This window comes from Neoarius graeffei, chromosome 5 (assembly GCF_027579695.1).
Source record: "Neoarius graeffei isolate fNeoGra1 chromosome 5, fNeoGra1.pri, whole genome shotgun sequence".
Classification (NCBI taxonomy): Eukaryota; Metazoa; Chordata; class Actinopteri; order Siluriformes; family Ariidae; genus Neoarius; species Neoarius graeffei.
The window spans coordinates 103,421,995-103,445,084 of NC_083573.1; the positions used below are offsets into that span (position 1 = coordinate 103,421,995).

Here is a 23,090-nt window from a genome sequence, read left to right on the forward strand (position 1 = left end):
GCGGCGGTCGCAGAGCCGTCTACGTCAGCTCCGCGACAGAGTGAGGAGCCCCTGGCCCCTCCTCTTTCTGTTGGGGAATCCCTCGCGGATTTCCCACTGGAACAATCGCGAGACGAGACTCTGCGACACGCGTTTGACCAAGTGAGAGTAATCGATGGTCAAACGCTCCAGCCGAACACCACCCCGTCCTTCCCCTATTTTTCCATTGGGAAGGATAGGTTATACCGAGTGATGCAGGACACTCAGACGAAAGAGCGAGTCACCCAGTTGTTAATTCCAAAGAGCCGCCGGGAATTGGTATTCCAGGCAGCTCACTTTAATCCCATGGCTGGACACCTCGGGCAGGATAAGACACTCGCCCGGATAATGGCCCGATTCTATTGGCCGGGGATTTGCGGCGACATCTGTAAGTGGTGTATGGCGTGCCGCGAATGCCAGTTAGTAAATCCAGCGGCCATTCCAAAAGCGCCCTTGCGCCCCCTACCATTAATCGAGACCCCGTTCGAAAGAATTGGGATGGATCTCGTCGGGCCATTAGATCGGTCAACACGAGGGTACCGCTTTATATTGGTTCTGGTGGACTATGCAACGCGATACCCGGAAGCGGTGCCTCTTCGCAATATCTCAGCACGCAGTATTGCAGAGGCCCTCTTCCACGTCATCTCCCGGGTTGGAATCCTGAAAGAGATTCTGACTGACCAGGGCACCTCGTTTATGTCATGAACACTGAGCGAACTGTATGGGCTACTGGGTATTAAGCCGATCCGCACCAGCGTTTATCACCCACAGACGGACGGTTTAGTTGAACGGTTCAATCGCACCCTCAAGAATATTATCAAAAAATTTGTAAGTGAGGACGCACGTAACTGGGATAAGTGGCTCGAACCCTTGCTGTTTGCAGTGCGAGAGGTCCCCCAAGCCTCCACGGGGTTCTCCCCATTTGAATTATTATATGGGCGTAAGCCGCGCGGCATCTTAGATGTACTGTGGGAAAATTGGGAGGAGGGACCTTCACAGAGCAAAAACGAGATTCAATACATTATGGATCTGTGCGCAAAACTCCACACGCTCACCCACCTAACTCAGGAGAATTTGCGGCAGGCCCAGGAATGGCAAACCCGCCTGTACAACAAGGGCACGCGCCTTAGAGAGTTCACTCCGGGAGATAAGGTACTCATCCTGTTGCCCACGTTGAGCTCCAAATTAATCGCCAAGTGGCAAGGACCCTTTGAGGTCACACGGCGAGTCGGGGATGTCGACTATGAGGTTAGGCAAATGGACAGGGAGGGGGCGCTACAGATCTACCACCTCAATCTGCTAAAACTCTGGAACGAGGAGGTCCCCGTGGCGTTGGTGTCGGTAGTTCCAGAGAAGGCGGAGCTGGGGCCGGAGGTCCAAAAAGGGACATTGGCATCTCGTACCTCTCCGGTCCCCTGTGGAGACCACCTCTCCCCGACCCAATTCACGGAGGTCGCCCAGTTGCAGGCCGAGTTTTCGGATGTGTTCTCGTCCCTACCCGGTCGCACTAACCTCATAGAACACCACATAGAGATGCCCCCGGGGGTGGTAGTGCGTAGCCGTCCTTATAGATTACCTGAACACAAAAAAAAGGTGGTTCGGGAAGAACTTCAGGCCATGCTCAAAATGGGTATCGTCGAGGAGTCCCACAGTGACTGGAGCAGCCCGGTGGTCTTGGTTCCTAAGGCCGACGGCTCGGTCCGGTTCTGTGTGGACTATAGAAAAGTCAACACGGTGTCTAAATTCAACGCATACCCAATGCCTCGTATTGATGAGCTGCTCGATCAACTAGGCACGGCTCACTTTTACTCGACACTGGATTTGACGAAGGGATATTGGCAGATCCCCTTGACTCCATTATCCCGGGAAAAAACGGCCTTTTCCACACCGTTCGGCTTACACCAGTTCATCACACTTCCGTTTGGGCTGGTTGGGGCGCCCGCTACGTTTCAGCGGCTGATGGACTGGGTCCTCCGGCCCCACGCCACCTACGCGGCCGCTTACCTAGATGACATCATTATTTATAGTAATGACTGGCAGCGGCACCTGCAACACCTGAGGGCCGTCCTTAGGTCGCTGAGGCGGGCGGGGCTCACTGCCAACCTGAAGAAGTGTGCGATTGGGCGGGTGGAAGTACGGTATCTGGGCTTCCACTTGGGTAACAGGCAGGTGCATCCCCAAATTAATAAGACAGCAGCGATTGCGGCCTGCCCGAGGCCCAAGACCAAAAAGGGGGTGAGACAGTTCCTGGGGCTGGCTGGCTATTATCGTAGGTTTATACCTAATTATTCGGACGTCACCAGCCCGCTGACTGACCTCACTAAAAAGGGGGTGCCAGATCCGGTCCAGTGGACGGAGCAGTGCCAGCGGGCTTTCTCTGAGGTAAAGGCTGCACTGTGTGGGGGGCCACTTTTGCACTCCCCTGACTTCTCTCTCCCTTTTTTGTTGCAGACGGACACGTCGGACAGAGGGCTGGGAGCCGTTTTGTCCCAGCGGGTGGAGGGATAGGACTGCCCCGTCCTATACATCAGCCGAAAGCTGTCAGTGCGTGAGGGGCGCTACAGCACAATCGAGAAAGAGTGCCTGGCGATCAAGTGGGCGGTCCTCGCCCTCCGTTACTACCTGCTGGGGCGCTCTTTCACCCTCTGTTCGGACCACGTGCCCCTCCAGTGGCTCCACCGCATGAAGGATGCCAACGCGCAGATCACCCATTGGTATCTGGCACTCCAACCCTTCAACTTCAAGGTGGTCCACAGGCCGGGGGCGCAGATGGTCGTGCCGGACTTCCTCTCCCGTCGGGGGGGGAGTCGGCTGTGGGCCGGACGGGCGCCCGGCCTGAGTCGGGCGGTGGGGGTATGTGGCAGCGGGGGCGTGGTCAAGCGCCGGTCTGTGACAGGAGGGCGGAGTCGGGGAAGGTAAGTGGCAGAATCGCTACACCTGAGGGTAATTAACCTGTGTTTTGTGTGTGTTTTCCCCAGTAAACCGCGCCCTACTTAAGGAGGGAGAGGGAGAGCGGAAGGGAGCTTTTTCCCCAGTGGAGACTACAGTGTGTGTGCGTGCGTGTCTCTGACTGTTGGTTAACATTGTTAGACTGAAAAGTACGGCAATAAAGCCTTCTCTTAACCTTGATCTCTGTCCTGCCGTCCTCTGTGCTCCACCCACACGCTATTCGCGCTACAACATTTAAATTGGGTAAATTTTTAGTATTATTTTTTAAGTGTAATTTCCTAATGAACACTAATTTCAGGATTTACTGGTTGCATTGATGACATCAGGGCAGCACCGTGGGCAGTGGTTAGCACTGTCGCCTAACAGGAAGAAAGTCCTGGGTTTGAACCTCATGGCTGACGGGGGCCTTTCTGTGTGGAGTTCATATGTTTTCCCTGTGTCTTCATGGGTTTTCTCTGGGTGCTCTGGTTTCCTCCTACAGACATGCAATTAGGTTAACTGGCTAATCTAAATTGCCCAGAGATGTGAATGATTGTTTTTCTGGCAAAGGTGCAACAGGCCTAACAAGTCAGCGGTAGATGAAGTGTGCTCAAGATAGATGTAGGCAGCCTCATCCATTAGTAAATTAAGATAATAAGTAATTAAGTAAGAGAAACTATAATTAAGTTGAGTAAGGTAATAGTGTAAGTCAAGTAAGTGTCTGGTGAAGCTGGTGGTAGATTAAGTGTGCTCAGTGCAAGAGGCTGGCAACTGACAGGCAAATTGGCCTGTATAATTGATGACATCGTGTATATATCGGAAACCAGAAATGGCCATCTGTTGAGGATCCTACAGTATCCATAACAGCATTGCAGATTTCTGAGTCACCTTCTCACGTGATGAACAGTAATTTGGAAATTGTATAGTAGTGACAAACATACAGATGGATGGATGGATGGGATTGGATTGGATGGATGGATGGATGTACATCACTGATTCCAGAGAGGAAAGGTGGGAAAAATAAAATGAAACTCCACACAGTGACCTGAGCACAGCCTCGAGCCCATGATTTCATTGCCGAAAAAGGGAAAACAGAAGTTCTACCACTGTGCCACTTATTACTTGCATGTTTATTGGATTGTGTGGAGATTTTATTTTCTAATACCGGTAGCTATGTAAACATGCTTCCTTTTCTCTGAAAAAATTAATGCAACTGAGCTGCCTGGTCACACAAATCACAGTAATACAAATACACACACAAAGAAAAATCAAATCCAATATCAGTGGTTTACAACATTTGAATCATCAGTATCAGCATGATAAATTTCATGTGCTATAGAATCGCATAAATGTATATCTTCATGATCACAAATTGGACTGAGGCTGTTACAAATGATGATTTAACGTCCTGAAATTTAAGAGTAAACTTAAGGTTTAAGTTTAAGGTTCATCTAAGGTTTTATTTTTATTTTAAAGAAAATAGTAATAATAAGGGATAATAATTATAATAAGAATGTTTGGTTGTCGTGTGACATGGGAATAATGGAAATGTGAGTTCTCTTAACGAGGCATTGCACATGAGGACCCGATAAATCAACAAGCTATTTTAGCATTTCGTATTTTTCTAAGCTGTACTTGTGTATAAATTAATTCAAAGACAACCCACAATGCACCTATAGGGGGCTTATGTGTGTTCTAATTGATCTACTGTATCCAAAATGCATGTGTAAATAAAACCAAGAAAACATTTTAGTTTATTTTGTTCAACTGCAATTCCAAAAAATGTTGTGATACTGTGTAAACTGTAAATAAAAACAAAATGTGATGATTTGCAAATCATGGAAACCCTACATTTCATTGAAAATAGTCCACAGGGGCGAAAAAAACGTACCACGTGTTGAAACTGAGAAATTTTATTGTTTTTTGAAAAATATATGCTCAATTTGAATTCAGTGCCAGCAGCATATTTAAAAAAAAAGTCTGGGACAGGGGCATATTTACCACTGTGTTGCATCACCTCTACTATTCATATTACTTGGAAATATGGTTGTAGCGTTACCCGATTATTAATCATCCCAAAATTAGTATACAGCTAAATGTATCACTGATACATAAAATGCAATTTTAATTTGAAAGCTTTAAATAGTAAAATGTTGAATATTTTGTCAAGCTGTTTTTATACATCAGGCTTTTGCTCTACATTTTACTATTATTAGGCGTATACTATAATAATGACCATCAAATAAACAAAATGTGAATGTGAACCTCAGTATCTCCAGTGTACAGTGTGGATTCTCCAGTCCAGCAGAGAGCAGCTTCACTCCTGAATCCCGCAGGATATTGCGACTCAGGTTCAGTTCTCTCAGTCTGGAGGAGTTTGAGCTGAGAACTGAGGACAGAACTCTACAGCTTTCCTCGGTCAGATCACAGTCCCACAGACTGGAAGAGAAATGATGAAATATCAGAACACTGACATCTATCTTTCTCTCTCTCTAACACACTCACATGCACGCACACACACACACACACACACACACAAACCAAGTACTTTCTGAGTTCAAATGAAAAATTTATATTTTCTGCCTGTGACACAACCACAAACCTCAGATTAAAGCCACATTTTCATGATTACGGTTCACTCACAAAATCAAGGTATAAAATCTGTGTAACTGTGTAACATAAGCAGGTTGCCATGTCACACAGAGCAGCACAAAATAAATGTAAACACGTCAATGTAAAAGGGGCAGGGTTTTAATGAATTTTCTTTTTTCTTAATTTCAGTAGATATATGATTTGTCTTGTCACTAGATTCTATGTTTAAATTTAGTGGTAATTTAATGGTAATGCATATACGGTACAGATACACAACCAATAATTAAACTTAAATTTAAAATTACAATATTTTGTTAGCATGAAAATGGTTAAATATACAGATATTAAGTTTAGGAAAAAGTAAAATGTATTAAAAACTCCCTATAATTGTTTACTTATTTAACCTTTGTTTAATCAGGAAGTCTCTTAAGATGAGCATCAAGTCTTCTGTGAGAGAGTCCTGGCCAAAATGGACCCACAATTACACACACATCCCATTACACACTAAGATATGCACAACAGTGAAACACAAAGTGAAAAAAGTAGCACTATATCAGGCAAGAAAAAAAGTGAATCAGGATAAATGAAACACTGACAGTGACCTAACGTACTAGGTGTATTTTCAGTGACTCTGTATTTAAAGTCATTAAAAAGACTGAAAGAATTTAGCTTCAAACATTCTGAAGATTATTCCAGGTTGTAGATGTTACACACATAAATTGACTTGGATGCAGAATGTGATTGGATGTTAGAGCAGGCAAACAAATCCAAATCAACAGACACGAATCAGCGTGAGCAAACAGGCACAGGTCGAGAGATCAGCAGACAGAATATCACAGAAAGATAGAGAAATCAGAAACCAGGTCCACAGAACTAAGATCAGTTATCAAAAAGGCAGAACAGACACAGTGATAATGGCTTGGCAAGATCACGCGTCCTCAGATATAGAGTGTTTTGGTAAACTGGGATGTATGAATGCTGTCAGTCCCCCACTCGCTTGCTCACTCGAGTTTGTTGACGGTGTAGTGGCTGCTGCTTTATGTCCCGGGGCTCCCTCATGCCTGTGTTACCTTCCGGCTCTCCCCTTTTAGTTATGCTGTCAAAGCTAGTTTTGCCGGAGTCCCTGCTTGCAATCAGCCCAAAATGTATACTGTTCTTATTCATCAGGTGACATTGGGCATACCCAACAACCTGTGTTTTCTCTCCCCTCCCAGTCTGTCCCTCTGAGTTACATGTCAATCCTGAGATCGAGATGCTGACCTCTTCTGCTCCTCGGACCTGCCTGATCCATCCTGATGCCCTATGTCTGGCTGGAGTCTCATCACATCACTCCTGTGGAGGACGGCCCCATATTGACAGTTGAAAGTCACACTTGGAAGATGCTCTGGACTCTTACAGTAATGCTTTTATGGCTGAGGACTACAGTTGACTTGCTAATTTTAGGACTGCAGTTGTCATGAACAATTTTACATTCAAGTTTCCATCAATGAAGAGTTATAACACGAAACTGACTTCATGTTAAAACTGTTAAAATGTTATAATCACATTATCTGTTATCACCCAAATGAGGATGGGTTCCCTTTTGAGTCTGGTTCCTCTCAAGGTTTCTTCCTCATGTCGTCTGAGGGATTTTTTCCTTGCCACCGTCACCACAGGCTTGCTCATTGGGGATAGATTAGGGATAAAATTAGCTCATGTTTTAAGTCATTCAAATTCTGTAAAGCTGCTTTGCGACAATGTCTATTGTTAAAAACGCTCTAAAAATAAACTTGACTTGAAACGTGAACATACTGAGCAATTGTTTCACAACTACTGAGAGAATGAAGAGTCTTTATATAGTCTGTGATGCATGAGAGATGAGAGGCAGGTGTGTGCAATCAAAAGCTGGTGAGTTACAGCAGAGAGGATTGAGGCGGGGCCAGAGCCTCAAACGTATAACCACTTCCTTGTTTAACTTTTGGAAAGGGGAAGAGGGTCTGATCCCTCTTTATGCAAACCAAAAAGACCCAGTACTCCATTAAAGTCAATGAGGAGGTCGACATATTTCACAAAACATTGGCCGTAGTTAATGGTATTTGATGGAATTTACAGCATATTCCCAGGTACCTATGATAATTGTGAGACCACGATAGTATTTCTGCAGTGAACTGTTTCAGAAAAAAACTGACTTTATTTCAAGATATGCAGCTATATGGCTTCTTAACCTCCGCAGCAAAATTTCATTTGTGACGTAAGGCAACACGCCCAGTTATGAGACCAGAACTGCTCCACTGTTGCTCCCATCGGGTGAATGATATTGCTCTATCTTTGTGGAATTTTCTGTGAATTTTCCAGCGTACTGTTAAAGAGGTCCAGTTCACTTTAGCATACAGTGTGCAGTGATGAGTTACACAGGCACACAGTATCTAACCAGTATGTAGACAAGAAGTGTGAGCAGTACTGTTCAAAGCATTGCCATCATCAACAATGGGGAAAAGGGTTATGTTGACCAGTCTTCTGCATGCATAAAACAAAAAACAAACAAAACTTGTATATTTCAGAAGTAAAATTCCAGTCTTAAGACCTTTACACATTGGACATGACACAAAAATGTGATGTGAAAATTTCACACACACACACACACACGAGAGAGAGAGAGAGCACACATGGCAAGTGCTGATCATTTGGAAATTTGCCTATAGTTATTACGATGATGGGGTTCTCCACCTTTTAGCAGCAGTAGGTTGAAGAAGTAAGGTTTAAGAAATAAGCATCTAAACCATCTAGCTCTGCAGATTTTTAACCTTCATCCTACCAAGTGGGGTCCATCTGGACCCTGCACCTATATATTTGTTTGCCATTTTAAAAATATGTGACATACTGCCTCACCATTTTATGAATTTTCGGAATTTATGTCTTAATTAAAACACTAAAGCACCGGAAGATCAGCTTTTTGCATTGTGAAGGTGTAATTCATTTGTTACTGGGGTCCAACCGGACCCCAGAGTAAAATTTATGTCTTTCATTTTATAATTGAATAGCACACTGAATCTGCCCAAGGAATGCTGATAAGAAAGTGAGAAGAGTTTGTTCTGTCAGTGTAATGTCTGTGCTGAGCATAGCACTGAGCAAGTCATCTGTGATGACTGCTTGTAAGATGTGCAAGATTCAAACAAGTGTGTACAAGTGTATGAGATTCAAAGAAAAGTGACCCCCTGAAACTTACTCATTCCCTTGGTCACATAGATTAAGACATTATATTGCAATTAAGTAAGTTGATAAGAACTGACACCAATAATTACTTTATAATACCTCAGAGAAGATGGGAAGTACACTAACATGTTCCATAATCAAACTACCAATGATTGCTGTATTCAATGTATTGCTGTATTCAGTTTTGCCTTAATATAAAACTTACAAGGCATTCCTTCTTGGGGTCTGTGTGTGTGTGTGTGTGTGTGTGTGTGTGTGGACCCCACTGCTGCAATAAGCACAGGCTGCAAAACAAAAGCCCTAAATTATTTTACAATTACTTTTTTGTTTTAAATTCTGTAAGAAAATACCTAAGTTGTAATCCAGAATGTTTTACAGCTGCATGAGCTGCAAAAATCATGTATATACTGTAATGCCATTTTTTTTTGTGGCGCTATAATTTGCTATGTGTATGCTAGTTATTGCAATATTAAAGATTTTTTGGGGGGCTTTTTGCACCTTTATTGGATAGGACAGTGTAGAGACAGGAAATGAGCGGGAGAGAATGACAGGGAGGGATCAGGAAATGACCTCAGGCCAGAATCAAACCCAGGTCCTTGGATTTATGGTATGGCGCCTTAGCCACCTGAGCCACGACACCCCCAATATTAGTGCAATGTTATTGCATTTATAATACATCATTGATATTCAGCAGTAGTGGATTTTGTTCTTCAATAAAGTTATGTCTGTTTGCTGCCTTGAATTGGTTCTTACTGCATTGATTTCAAGGTATTCCCTCCTGGGGTCCATACGGACCCCGCCTGGTTGTTTGTGTATGTAAAATTGGCTACTAGGATGAAGGTTAAGGATTGAGTGCTTTCCATACTTCAGGCACTTTGAAGAGGATAAAATCAAATTATCCTCTACTGAATAGAATGCTCTTTCAGTGAAGAACATTTGTGAACAACATGTAGGACAACGATGAATTTACACAGAATGTTGTTCAGCTGCCACACTTCAGTCACACGCATTTCACTATAGAATACAATATTCAAGCTATATCATGCAGTCCAGATCTACAGTTAAAACAGTGTATGAATATTTCTGTTTATTAATTAAATTAACTGTACATATAAACTAATTATTTTATTATTACATTTCAAACAAACGTGTGTTTATAGGGTTGAGGTCTGACTTTTGTTATATTTTTCTCAACAAATTAATATATTTTCTCTATTTTTACTGTCATGATTTATTTTAGATGTATATATTTTATGTACATTTGATCTTATTTTGACTGTTTTGTGTTTTTAAATGAATATGTCATTGAATGTGAATAAATTAGAAGTAAGTTAGAAATAAGTTAAATCTTGCAGTCTGCGATCTTATTTTCCCTCAGTAATTATATTTGGTATTTAAAAATGCAAAGATGAGCAGAAAAATCACTTAAAAAGAAAAAAATAGCTATTTATGTCATGATAATATCTATAAGCTCCTTAATTCTCCTGACATATAGAATAACAGTGACCTGATGAGAGTAAGGGGCAGCACGGTGGTGCAGTGGTTATCACTGCCACCTCACAGCAAGAAGGTTCTGGGTTTGAGCCTGTGTGGAATTTACATGTTCTCCCTGTGTCTGTGTGGGTTTCCTCCGGGTGCTCTGATTTCTTCCCACAGTCCAAAGACATGTGGATCATGTCAACTGATTACTCTAAATCTCCCATATGTGTGAATGTGAGTGTGATGGTTGTTTGTCTCTGTGTAGCCCTGTGAGAGATGAGGGACCTGCCCAGAGTGAACCCTGCCTCCCACTTTAAGTCAGCTGGGATTGGCTCCAGATTCCCCTGTGACCTTGATGGATAAGCGGTATAGATAATGGATGGATGGTTATTGTAATTAATGATAAACATTATCCTAATTGGTGCAGTGTAATGAGCGTTAATTTAAAATAACAAAAACTACACTTATGAAACAATGGTAAAATGACTCACTCAGCTTTTCTAGAGGCTTTGACCACTGGCAGCAGCTGCAGAAGACATTCCTCTGATTGGTCATATTTCCTCAAATCAAACACATCCAGTTCCTGTTCTGAGTTCAGTAACACAAACACCAGAGCTGACCACTGAGCAGGAGAGAGTCTGACTCCACTGAGAGGAGTATAATTTCCTCTGTTCAGGTAACATTGTACTTCCTGCACTAGAGAATGATCATTCAGTTCATTCAGACAGTGGAACAGATTGATGGATTTCTCTGGAGGTGGATTCTCCCTGATCTTCTCCTTGATGTACTCGACTGTTTCCTGTTTGCTGTGAGAGCTACTTCCTGTCTGGGGCAGTAGGTCTCGTAAGAGAGTCTGATTGGTCTCTAGTGAGAGACCCAGAAGGAAGCGGAGGAACATGTCCAGGTGTCCATTCTCACTCTGTAAGGCCTTGTCCACTGCACTCCTGAGGAAATCAGACATGGTTGACTTGCTGAAAAGATCAGACAGATCAGTGGTTTGTTGCTCTGTTACATTTCTGCTGAGGAAGGAGAGAAATGCATATAAAGCAGCCAGAAACTCCTGAACACTCAGATGTACGAAGCTGAACACCTTCCCCAGGTGAAGCCCAAACTCCTCTCTGAAGATTTCCGTACACACTCCTGAGTACACTGACACTTCTCTCACGTCAATGCCACACTCTCTCAGGTCTTCCTCATAGAAAATCAGGTTTCCTTTCTCCAGCTGTTGGAAAGCCAATTTTCCCAGTGCCAGGATACTCTCTCTGGTCTGCTGAGGATCAGAGTCACATTTCTGATGGTACTTTTGGTCCTTGTGTTTGATCTGAAAGATCAGGAAGTGTGTGAACATTTGAGTCAGAGTCTTGGGGATCTCTCCACTCTCTGCTTCACCCAACATTCTCTCGAGAACAGTGGCTGAGATCCAGCAGAAGACTGGGATGTGGCACATGATGTAGAGGCTTCTTGAAGTCTTCATGTGTGTGAAGATTTTATTAGCCAGGCTCTGATCACTGATCCTCTTCCTGAAGTACTCCTCTTTCTGAGGATCACTGAACCCTCGTACCTCTGTTACCTGGTCTACACACTCAGGAGGGATCTGATTGGCTGCTCCTGGTCGAGAGGTTATCCAGAGGAGAGCAGAGGGAAGCAGATTCCCCTTGATGAGGTTTGTCAGCAGCACATCCACTGAGGCTGACTGTGTCACATCACACAATCTCTCATTGTTCTGGAAATTTAGAGGAAGTCGACACTCATCCAGACCATCAAATATGAACAGGACTTTGTTGATCTCGCAGTCTATTAATCGCAATTCTTTCATTTCTGGGTAAAAATGATGAAGAAGTTTCATCAGACTGAGATTGTCCTGCTTCATCAGATTCAGCTCTCTAAAGGGAAGTGGAAACATGAAGATGACGTCCTGATTTGTTTTTCCTTCAGTCCAGTCCAGAATGAACTTCTGCACAGAGACTGTTTTTCCAATTCCAGCAACTCCTTTAGTCAACACACTTCTGATGGACATGTCTTTAAAGAGATCATTACATTTGATGGGTGTCTCCTGTATAGCTGGTCTCCTGGACGCTGTCTCAATCTGTCTCACCTCATGTTCTTTATTGACGTCTCCACTCCAACCCTCTGTGATGTAGAGCTCTGTGTAGATCTCATTCAGAAGTGCTGAGCTTTCATACTGTGAGATTCCTTCATTAATTCTTTTAAACTTTTCTTTCAGGTTGGATTTGAGTTTTCGCTGGTACACAGAGACCGCAGACTCTAATAAATAAAGTAAAAATGTGTCTTAATGCAAAATCACTGAGCACAATATAAATTAAATATTGATGTACATTTCTGATTAATGTCTAAAATTTACAAGCAAAAACATATACATTGCAAAAAAAACCCCTAATTTCAGAGTTCTAATGTCACTGACTTATTCAGCTTGATAAATTTAATATGATGTATTTAAATATGAACCAAACTGAAGTAGATAAAATAAAGTGATGACTCAGAGTTCTTACTGTTGCGCAGTGTGTGAGCGAGATCTGTGTGGTTCATGTTCTTCAGGAAGTGCAGTGTGATCTTCAGCACTCCCTCTCTGACACTGCTCTGATCCTCCTCATCCTCCACCTCCCTCTCAGAGCATGCTGGGGAATCTGGACTCAGGAGCTTCTTAAACCTCTTCAGCTCCTTCTGTATCACACTGATGACTTTGTGTTCCAGCTCCTGATGTGAAACAGAAAGAAAAAAAAATTAAAAAAAACACTATAAAACTAAATTTTTGTCTGATTAATCATAAAACTTCTCCAAGCAGATGTAATAAATGTAAAGTTTTGCACCAAACACAGCTTTGTGATTTAAAACGGTGTGTTCCAGGCCTGTACAATAGAGGAATCCAGACAAACTGATTTCAGCTGAGAGCACAGATAAGTAAAAACATGAAGGTGAGTAGTGACTACGTTTACATGCACGTCCAAATCGAGCTGCTGTTGGTAATCGAGCAAAGGGTCCCAGCAGGGGTGCCAGAGAAATCCAATCCTACATGCACAAGTGAAATCGGGCTATTGTACAAGGTGCATTGTGCACCCGAGCCACACGTGGCGCTACATGCCCCATCGTGTTGGTACACTTCCGGTTGTCGTCATGAAGAAGAGCTATAGTGTTGCCAGATACTGCTGACGTTTTCCAGCCCAAAACATTTTCAAATCCGCTAAAATGCACTTAAAACCCCCAATCTGGCAACACTAGTCCGTGTTCAAGCTGTTCGGCTTGCTCTAACAGACTGTATGGCTACAAACTGTCCGGCGCAGACCACTGTTTTGTAAGACAACTTATTTTGCACAATAATATTTTTCTAAAGTCCATTTTTTGCTTACAAAAAAATATTTTTTTTTGCTTACAATTTAACTTATGTTTTAATAAACACAAAAAGTTCAATTGTTTTGTTTTTATTGACATTCTTCAGATGTTGGACATATATACACACACACACACACAAATACAATGACTTGTTTATGTACACAATTCACAGCTACACTGTAAAAAATGATTTGTTGTTTTAACTTAAAAAAGTTAGTGCAAGGGCTGCCTTAAAATTTTGAGTTCACTGAAATTAATATAGTAAGTTCACAACAATTTAACTTACTATGTGAATTCCAGTGAACTCAAAATTTTAAGGCAGCCCTTGCACTAACTTTTTTAAGTTAAAACAACAAATATTTTTTTACAGTGTATGCAACAGCTGTACAGATGTATGTGGTGATACAGTAAGTGAGCTAAATTTTAACAGTGCAAACAATGCCACAAAAAGAAAAGATTCATGCCGTTGTCATGATTCGTTGTCATGCCGACCGAGGCTGTTGTGTTTCCCGCTTGTGGTCTCGTCACTCGTCACTTCCGGAAGTAGCTCGACAGCTAGCTCGATAGGGTATACATGCACAAAGTAGCTCGGCAGAAATCGCATAAACTAGGTCGTGTAGCTCGATTCCGAGAAATCAAGTTCGGTTCAATTTCAGCCGAATTAAGGTGTATACATGGCATTTTGAACTTCGATTTCAGTCGAGCAACGGCAGAAATTCGATTCTCTCTATGTGCATGTAAACGTAGTGTTGTTTGCTCAAGATTTTATTCTGTCACATTGCAGTGAGAGTGAAATAGGTGTAATGATTTCTCAAAAATGGTGGGATTTCTAAATATCACACACACACACACACACCTTGAATATGGCCTCCAAATGACTCTTCTCAGTGATTTTTGATTCATTCTTCTGTAGGCTATGAACAGGCAAAACACTTGTTAAAAGTTGAACACAGATTATAAATCATATTTATAACTACAAACACAAACCAGTGAATACACATATATTTGAGAGATGTTTGATTAAGTGAGAGTGATAAAATACTGTGCTCACATTAAACTATACTGACCTCAGATCAGCAGTGCAGTCTTTGTCTCTAAAGGCTATTGGACGCTCGATTGACCAGTCACTCTTCATGGACACACAGCTGGGTTCAGGTGAGTCTGATCTCTTACCCTGAATCAGACTAAACACACACAACCACCGCATCATTATTATTGTTCTTCAGTAAAACTGAATAATTAAACTGGAGTTAAAATCTGATGATATTCTTTATTAACACTGGCATGATTCTTTAATGGGGCGGCACGGTGGTGTAGTGGTTAGCGCTGTCGCCTCACAGCAAGAAGGTCCGGGTTCGAGCCCCGCGGCCGACGAGGGCCCTTCTGTGTGGAGTTTGCATGTTCTCCCCGTGTCCGCGTGGGTTTCCTCTGGGTGCTCCAGTTTCCCCCAAAGACATGCAGGTTAGGTTAACTGGTGACTCTAAATTGACCGTAGGTGTGAATGTGAGTGTGAACAGTTGTCTGTGTCTATGTGTCGGCCCTGTGATGACCTGGCGACTTGTCCAGGGTGTACCCTGCCTTTTGCCCATAGTCAGCTGGGATAGGCTCCAGCTTGCCTGCGACCCTGTAGAACAGGATAAAGCGGCTAGAGATAATGAGATGAGATGATTCTTTGATCTGCATACTTTATCCAGCTACAGGGACAATTTGGGATTAGACGTGTTGCTGAGTAGATTAATGTCACTAATCATCAACTGGTTTTTGAATGTATTTGTAAAAACTGCTGAATTAAACTCTCAATGAATCACTTTTCACAGAAACATGTCAGTGGTCAGAGTCTGATCTGTTTAGTGTTGGTGAATGTGAGAATATTTATGTGTTTCACAGAGTCACACTCTTCACTCACCTCTCATCTTTCTTTGTGTCCTGTTCCTCAGAAACACTCATTTTGGAGGTCATGTCTCCTTCAGATTACACTTGTAAACCCAGAGACAGAGAGAGAGAGAGAGAGAGAGAGAGAGAGAGAGAATGTACTTCACTCCAACACAGGTGTGTTAAATCTAACTCTGTATCATCACATGGTTTACTCACAGGGAAATCAAGTCCTACAATAAACTGTGTAAGTTACAACTTTGATAAAAATCAACTGAACTCTTCTTCATCTAGTGTAGATTCACAACATTCACATATTATAGCTTTAGATTGAAATACTTACTGCGTTTTTCTCCTGAAACCTTTTACAATCCTTTCGTTGCAAAATGGATTTTCACTTTCACTCAAACCAGCTTGAACTGGTTTGATAATCAGTTTTCCAGAGAAGAGGGCGGAGACAAGAACACACACAGATTAAAAAAATAAATAAATAATGGTCAGGTTAAGGCTGGGTTTACACTGCACAGTTCCTGCTGTCAAGTCAAGTCAAGTCAAGTCAAGTCATTTGTATCGTGCTTTTAACAATAAACATTGTCACAAAGCAGCTTTACAGAATTTGAATGGCTTTAAATATGAGCTAATTTTATCCCTAATCTATCCCCAATGAGCAAGCCTGTGGCAACGGTGGCAAGGAAAAACTCCCTCAGACAACATGAGGAAGAAACCTCAAGAGGAACCAGACCCAAAAGGGAACCAATCCCCATCCAGGCAACAACAGACAACATGACTATAACATTAACAATCTTAACATAAAGTCAGCTTCGTTGATGCTATAAACCCCCCACTGACGGAAACCCGAGCGCAAAACCGTTCACGACAACCATAGGGGTCATTCCATGTCAAATAAACAAATATCTGACAAATTTATGCTTGACCATCTCAGATTTCAATGAAATTTGGAGGGCTCAGAGATACTATTAAAAGAAGTTAGTCCCCAAAATTTGAGCTTCCTATCTCCAACGGTTTCAGAGATACAGGCATTTGAATTTTTCGATTTTTTTGCATTTTGCTCAAAACATACATATTTCAAAGTGTAATATAATCTTTATTATGCAAGATAGAAACCTAAAATTTTGCACAGAGAGACTCAATGTCTTGTACTACAAGCTTCCACTTAGAATTTCAAGGGTCATTGTATATTAGATGGTGATTTTAACAAGGAAATTAAAAAGACAAATTTGCATTTTTTTGCATTTTTAACTCATTCTGGAAGCTTGCCTGTGGCAGTAATGCTTAAACTAAGAATGTTATTCAAATCTACACAGAAATATCTACCAATTTCAGTTTTACCAAGTCTCCACTATTCCTAGTTTGTCTGTAATAGGGTTTTGAAATTCGCCGATTTCTAAAACATGCCATTTTCAGTAGCAAGAAATCCAATGTAGGATAGCAGTTAGGAACTTGTAAATTTTTTTCAGTAATCCCCAAGACCCATATTTTATATTTCCAAATTTTTGTTCTGTGTCTCTCAAGTATTTTTAAACTACAGGGGTTTAAAAAAATCCATTTTCACCAAATTCGAATTTTTGATATATTTTCATATAACTGATATTTGAGGGGGCGGCACGGTGGTGTAGTGGTTAGCGCTGTCGCCTCACAGCAAGAAGGTCCTGGGTTCGAGCCCCGGGGCCGGCGAGGGCCTTTCTGTGCGGAGTTTGCATGTTCTCCCCGTGTCCGCGTGGGTTTCCTCCGGGTGCTCCGGTTTCCCCCACAGTCCAAAGACATGCAGGTTAGGTTAACTGGTGACTCTAAATTGACCGTAGGTGTGAATGTGAGTGTGAATGGTTGTCTGTGTCTATGTGTCAGCCCTGTGATGGCCTGGCGACTTGTCCAGGGTGTACCCCGCCTTTCGCCCGTAGTCAGCTGGGATAGGCTCCAGCTTGCCTGCGACCCTGTAGAACAGGATAAAGCGGCTAGAGATAATGAGATGAGATGAGACTGTGTAACATTAGCAATCAATGACCAGCTATTGTGTACCAGTCAACAGCCAGCCTTATCAATATCAACACAGCACACTAGGTGACCTTTGATACCAGAACAGGTGACTCATATCTTAGAGTCTGTAAACTGCATACTTGTTCAGATAACATTATATTGCTTGGATTATGTTAAATACATTGTAATACAGAGCACTGAGAACATTTACCAATGTTATTAACTGAATGTGTTTCTTTGCAAGGATTGGATATTTTGAATAGTTGACTTGGGAATTTAATTGTAGTTACTTTCAATTTGAGATCAGTATAAATGAGTTTGTTCTTAGACATCTAGAAATGGCTGAACTTCCTCCCTGTTCTATAGGAATTGGACTAAAGAAAGATTCTGACTGCCATAAAGAACTTCAAATTGGAACTTCAAATTGTTTCCATAAAGAACTTCAAATTTTGATTCGTCTGACCACAGAACAGTTTTTCACTTTGCCACAGTCCATTTTAAATGAGCCTTGGCCCAGAGAAGACGTCTGCGCTTCTGGATCATGTTTAGATACAGCTTCTTCTTTGAACTATAGAGTTTTAGCTGGCAACGGCAGATGGCACGGTGAATTGTGTTCACAGATAATGTTCTCTGGAAATATTCCTGAGCCCATTTTGTGATTTCCAATACAGAAGCATGCCTGTATGTGATGCAGTGCTGTCTAAGGGCCCGAAGATCACGGGCACCCAGTATGGTTTTCTGGCCTTGACCCTTACGCACAGAGATTCTTCCAGATTCTCTGAATCTTTTGATGATATTATGCACTGTAGATGATGATATGTTCAAACTCTTTGCAATTTTACACTGTTGAACTCCTTTCTGATATTGCTCCACTATTTGTTGGCACAGAATTAGGGGGATTGGTGATCCTCTTTCCATCTTTACTTCTGAGAGCCGCTGCCACTTCAAGATGCTCTTTTTATACCCAGTCATGTTAATGACCTATTGCCAATTGACCTAATGAGTTGCAATTTGGTCCTCCAGCTGTTCCTTTTTTTGTGCCTTTAACTTTTCCAGCCTCTTATTGCCCCCGTCCCAACTTTTTTGAGATGTGTTGCTGTCATGAAACTTCAAATGAGCCAATATTTGGCATGAAATTTCAAAATGTCTCACTTTCGAAATTTGATATGTTGTCTATGTTCTATTGTGAATACAATATCAGTTTTTGAGATTTGTAAATTATTGCATTCCATTTTTATTTACAATTTGTACTTTGTCCCAACTTTTTTGGAATCGGGGTTGTATTTATTTATTTATTTAGATTTTATTTCATTTCATTTCATTTTGGTGGAAAGAGTTTTATGTAAAAGTTTTCATCCCGACACACCACACACCTCAGGTTTCGTTCAGCGCAGGTTGTCAAGGAGACGCTGAGACTTGGTGTTCCAATTCACCTGTTTCGTGTCACCAGTGTGCTCAGGCTCCTTCTCCAAGTCCAGCGAAGACGGGAGATCAGCTCTGAAGGAAACTCCTCATTCAGATCCTAATAGAAAAAGTGGGCTGAAGCCGAAACAGTAAAGACATTTGTGGTAAAATAACATCTCATTATCTCTAGCCGCTTTATCCTGTTCTACAGGGTCGCAGGCAAGCTGGAGCCTATCCCAGCTGACTACAGGCGAAAGGCGGGGTACACCCTGGACAAGTCGCCAGGTCATCACAGGGCTGACACATAGACACAGACAACCATTCACACTCACATTCACACCTACGGCCAATTTAGAGTCACCAGTTAACCTAACCTGCATGTCTTTGGACTGTGGGGGAAACCGGAGCACCCGGAGGAAACCCACGCGGACACGAGGAGAACATGCAAACTCCGCACAGAAAGGCCCTCATCGGCCACGGGGCTCGAACCCGGACCTTCTTGCTGTGAGGTGACAGCGCTAACCACTACACCACCGTGCCGCCCTGTAAAATAACATAACCCTGAAAAATATAATTTCAAAGTGACCTAAATTTAGCCTTTTGGTTGAAGTCATGATAAAACTCAGCAAAAAATAAAAAAATTTAAAAAAAGTCTTACATGTTTCTCCACCCACTTTTTCCAGTCATTTGGGAGGAAAAGAAGATACCAGACGACTGAGCCAAAGGCTTAGTAATTGCAGCAACTGGCATGGGATCACCTTACTATCCATTCTAAGCAAGATCCTTTCAAAGATCTTCATACAGAGAATCTCTGACACAGTGGATAAGCAGTTAAGGAGATAGCAGGCGGACTTCTGCAAAGTAAGAGGTTGGATTGACCAAATATTCACCTTGCGCAGTATCATAGAGCAGTGCACAGAATGGCAGAGACAGCTGTACATCATCTTTGTGGATTTTGAGAAAGCCTTTGACAGTCTCCATCAAGACAGCTTATGGCGTATACTTCATGCATATGGCATCCCCCAACCTATAGTTCTACTCATCACGAGTTTCTACAGCAAGTTCACTTGCCTAGTGGGAAACAGTGACAACACTTTTGAAGTTAAAATTGGGGTCAGGCAGGGGTACGTCATGTCAGCATTACTCTTCAACCTGACCACTGACTGGGTAATGTGATGCACCACTGAAGACCAACCAAGAGGCATAAGGTGGAGCCTCTTTACCACCCTGTTATAGAAACATCCTTTAACACAGCGTACACTGGAAGAAAAAAGAAAATAAAGGAGCTTGGACCAGAACAGCCCAGTTTAAACATTAAGAAGCAGGTGATTGAGGACAGGCTTACACTCAAGGCTTCTCCTTCTCTTGTTATGACAAACGGAGCTGCAAGCTGGATAGATGATAATGAAGAATGTGATCATGGAGATTTTGTTGATCATACTTAATGTCATGCATTCTTTCATCCTACCTTTTTGGCTTGTTTAAATAAAGGCTTTCCTCATAATGTGAATATGAGGAACTTTGGGAATTTGGGGAATTTTTGGGAGCTATGATCTGACCAGGTTACAACAGTTTTCATGGCTCCCAAAAATTCCTCTGGCTATTACAGTTTTCATGTAATAGCCATCCATATTATAACAGATCTCCACTGTATATGTACAAAAACCAACAAAGTTTATCAGTTTGAAAATTGATTATCTTGTCTTTGGTATGTATTCAATGCTCACCGGCCACATGTACCTACTGTTTTATGCAATTATCTAATCAGTCAATCCCTTGATAGCAGAACAATGCATAAAATCATGCAGATACAAATCAAGAGGTTCAGTTAATGTTCACTTCAAACATCAGAATGGGAAAAATTGTGATCTCTGTGACTTTCACTGTGGCATGGATGTTGGTGCCACATGGACTGGTTTGAGTATTTCAGAAACTGCTGATCTCCTGGGGTTTTCACACACAACAGTCTCTAGAGTTTACACAGAATGATGTGAAAAAACAAAAATCAGTGAGTGAGTGAGTGAGTGAGTGAGTGAGTGAGCGAGCGAGCAACAGTTCTTTAGGTGGAAACTGCTTGTTGATAAGAGAGGTCAGAGGAAAATGGCCAGATTGGTTCAAGCTGCCAGGAAGGATATAGTAACTCATATAATCACTCTTTACAACAATGGTGAGCAGAAAAGCATCATCTGTAATAGCAGAAGACCATAGGCAGCCAAGAACAGGAATCTTAGAATCAAGAACAAGTTCCTGTTAAAGTGAATGGTGAGTGTAGGTGGAAAATGATTTATAAATCATTGAATTCTGTTTTTATTTATGTTTTAGACAGCATCTCAACTTTTCTGGAGTCAGAGTTGTATGTTTATTGTCAATGGTTTAAATGAGACAGTGAAAATATGCAGATGGGAAATTACAGTAATATATAATGGATTTTTTTGCTCATGTTCTTTAAAACTGATTATCTGCATTATCCTAATATATTTCTTTGTTTGTTTTTTTATTTTACATGAAGTTGCTTGACATCAGGGTACCTGAAAAATGCAAGTTTAATAAGTCAACCCATAAGGAGCTGAACAAGATGAAGAGACTGGATCAGGACAAGATCTCTTCATCAAAACATAAGGTTGAAGTCAGGGGCAGGACTATCAAGGATCAACCTGTGGGGCAGAAGAACTTGCATCAACACATGAGCAATGTAGAGGTAAAAGGTGCTGAAGATAAAATTAAAGCAGAACCTCAAATCAGTAACAACTCTGAGGATCAGTTAAGAGCCAATATTAGCAATATTGTCCTGGATTACATAACCTCTGCATCGTTCAGTAGTCAGTTGACACAGTGCATTATGGGGGAGTTCAGTGTTAGAATAGCAAAAGCTGTGTCCCACGTTCATGGGCAACAACATGCCGTGAGATTTGGTACAGCAAAGGGTAAAGTACAGAAGATCTCCCAGGATTGACAATCAAGCAACAAATCTGATAATCAGTCCAGAGTTCAGACTAAGGCTTCAGCAAGAAGCTGTCAGAAAGAACATAACACAAGCTTGGATTCAATTACTTTGTGGAATCTCTAATTGGTATTACACTGGCAGAATCTAGAGACAAAATGATGGAAAGATTTGAAAGCAAGTCATCCAGACTTTCAACAGCAAGCAACAGTGCCACAGAAATAGTGGAAAATGTCTTTAAAAGCGTCTTTGATTTCATCAATAATACTGGCCACCTGAACCCAGATGATGGCACTGATACAGATGCTTCTGCTGGCATGATCAATACTCTTGATAGTCATGATTTCAATAGACCATGTGAACATATCTTTCACAGCATTAACTCAAACAACTGCCAGATTCCACTCCATGAACCAACAGGTAGTGCAGATAAAATGTGTAGATCTCAAAGTGTGATCATACCTGCATATTAAATCGGATAAACACCAGGCTTTTTCCTTGGCAATCATGATGGAGGAGGATGAGGACATCATGGGTGCTTCAGGAAGCCTGAGCCACCTTGATGACCCTCTGACTTCAAGTGTCAAAACATCTGGCTCTGACTTGAGTAAAACTGTTCTTGAGGAGGTCACTGCTAATTCTGAGCAAGTGAGCAACAACCTCGAGGGCCCTATTGAAAAAGCAGCCACTGATGTCAAAAGTAATCTTGAGAGGTTGTTCACACATGACATTGACTTGAGTGTAGTCAGCAAGCCAAAAGAAAATGTTAACCACAAATCTATATCTGATGAAGTAGCAAAAGAATGACTTGTGGTTGAATCAGATTTTGACCATGAGCAAGTCTTGGGTACTCCTTCTGAGGAAAATAATCCAACTGAGCTTACTGCCCAAGACCTTCATCTGATTGGACACCACACTGCAAAAAACTGAAAACTGAATTTGAGGAGAAAATTCCTTAATACTAGTGAAATTATCTTGCTGCATGGACAGATAATTTACTTGACAATACATATTGGAATAAGTTGGTTACAATCTAGAACAAGGTTTAATAATCTCAGAGTTAGTGTCTTGTATTCTTCTAATAGGAAATGCTAGATTGTTTCAACTATATTCAAGATATTCTAATATTGTTAAGATATCATTTTTGCAGTGCAGGAACACGTTAGCCCTGTCCCTTCACCACCCTCTAGTGAGAAGCCAGGTAAGGGAATCTTCATGTTACATAGTTAAATTCTGTATGATTTTCTAATAATTTTAAGGTGATTGATGTGTGACTTATAGAAAGTACTTCTTAATTTCCTACCACTATGTTAAATTTCTA

At 41.7% G+C, this 23,090-nt stretch overlaps 1 protein-coding gene across 2 annotated transcripts in view; it reads right to left on the reverse strand.

Moving 5' to 3' along the window:
- Positions 1-15,859, reverse strand: part of LOC132887162 (NACHT, LRR and PYD domains-containing protein 3-like) — a 28,291-nt gene extending 12,432 nt beyond the window's left edge. For both annotated transcript variants that reach the window (XM_060922627.1, XM_060922626.1), the window contains exons 1-7: positions 15,773-15,859; positions 15,464-15,533; positions 14,625-14,741; positions 14,414-14,471; positions 12,720-12,924; positions 10,701-12,474; positions 5,212-5,385 (exon numbers count right to left, since the gene is read on the reverse strand). In XM_060922627.1, coding sequence (XP_060778610.1) covers positions 5,212-5,385; positions 10,701-12,474; positions 12,720-12,924; positions 14,414-14,471; positions 14,625-14,741; positions 15,464-15,516 — 2,381 coding nt within the window. In that variant the 5' untranslated portion in view covers positions 15,517-15,533; positions 15,773-15,859. The remainder of the gene's footprint in view (positions 1-5,211; positions 5,386-10,700; positions 12,475-12,719; positions 12,925-14,413; positions 14,472-14,624; positions 14,742-15,463; positions 15,534-15,772) is intronic.
- Between the last annotated feature and the right edge of the window lie 7,231 nt (positions 15,860-23,090).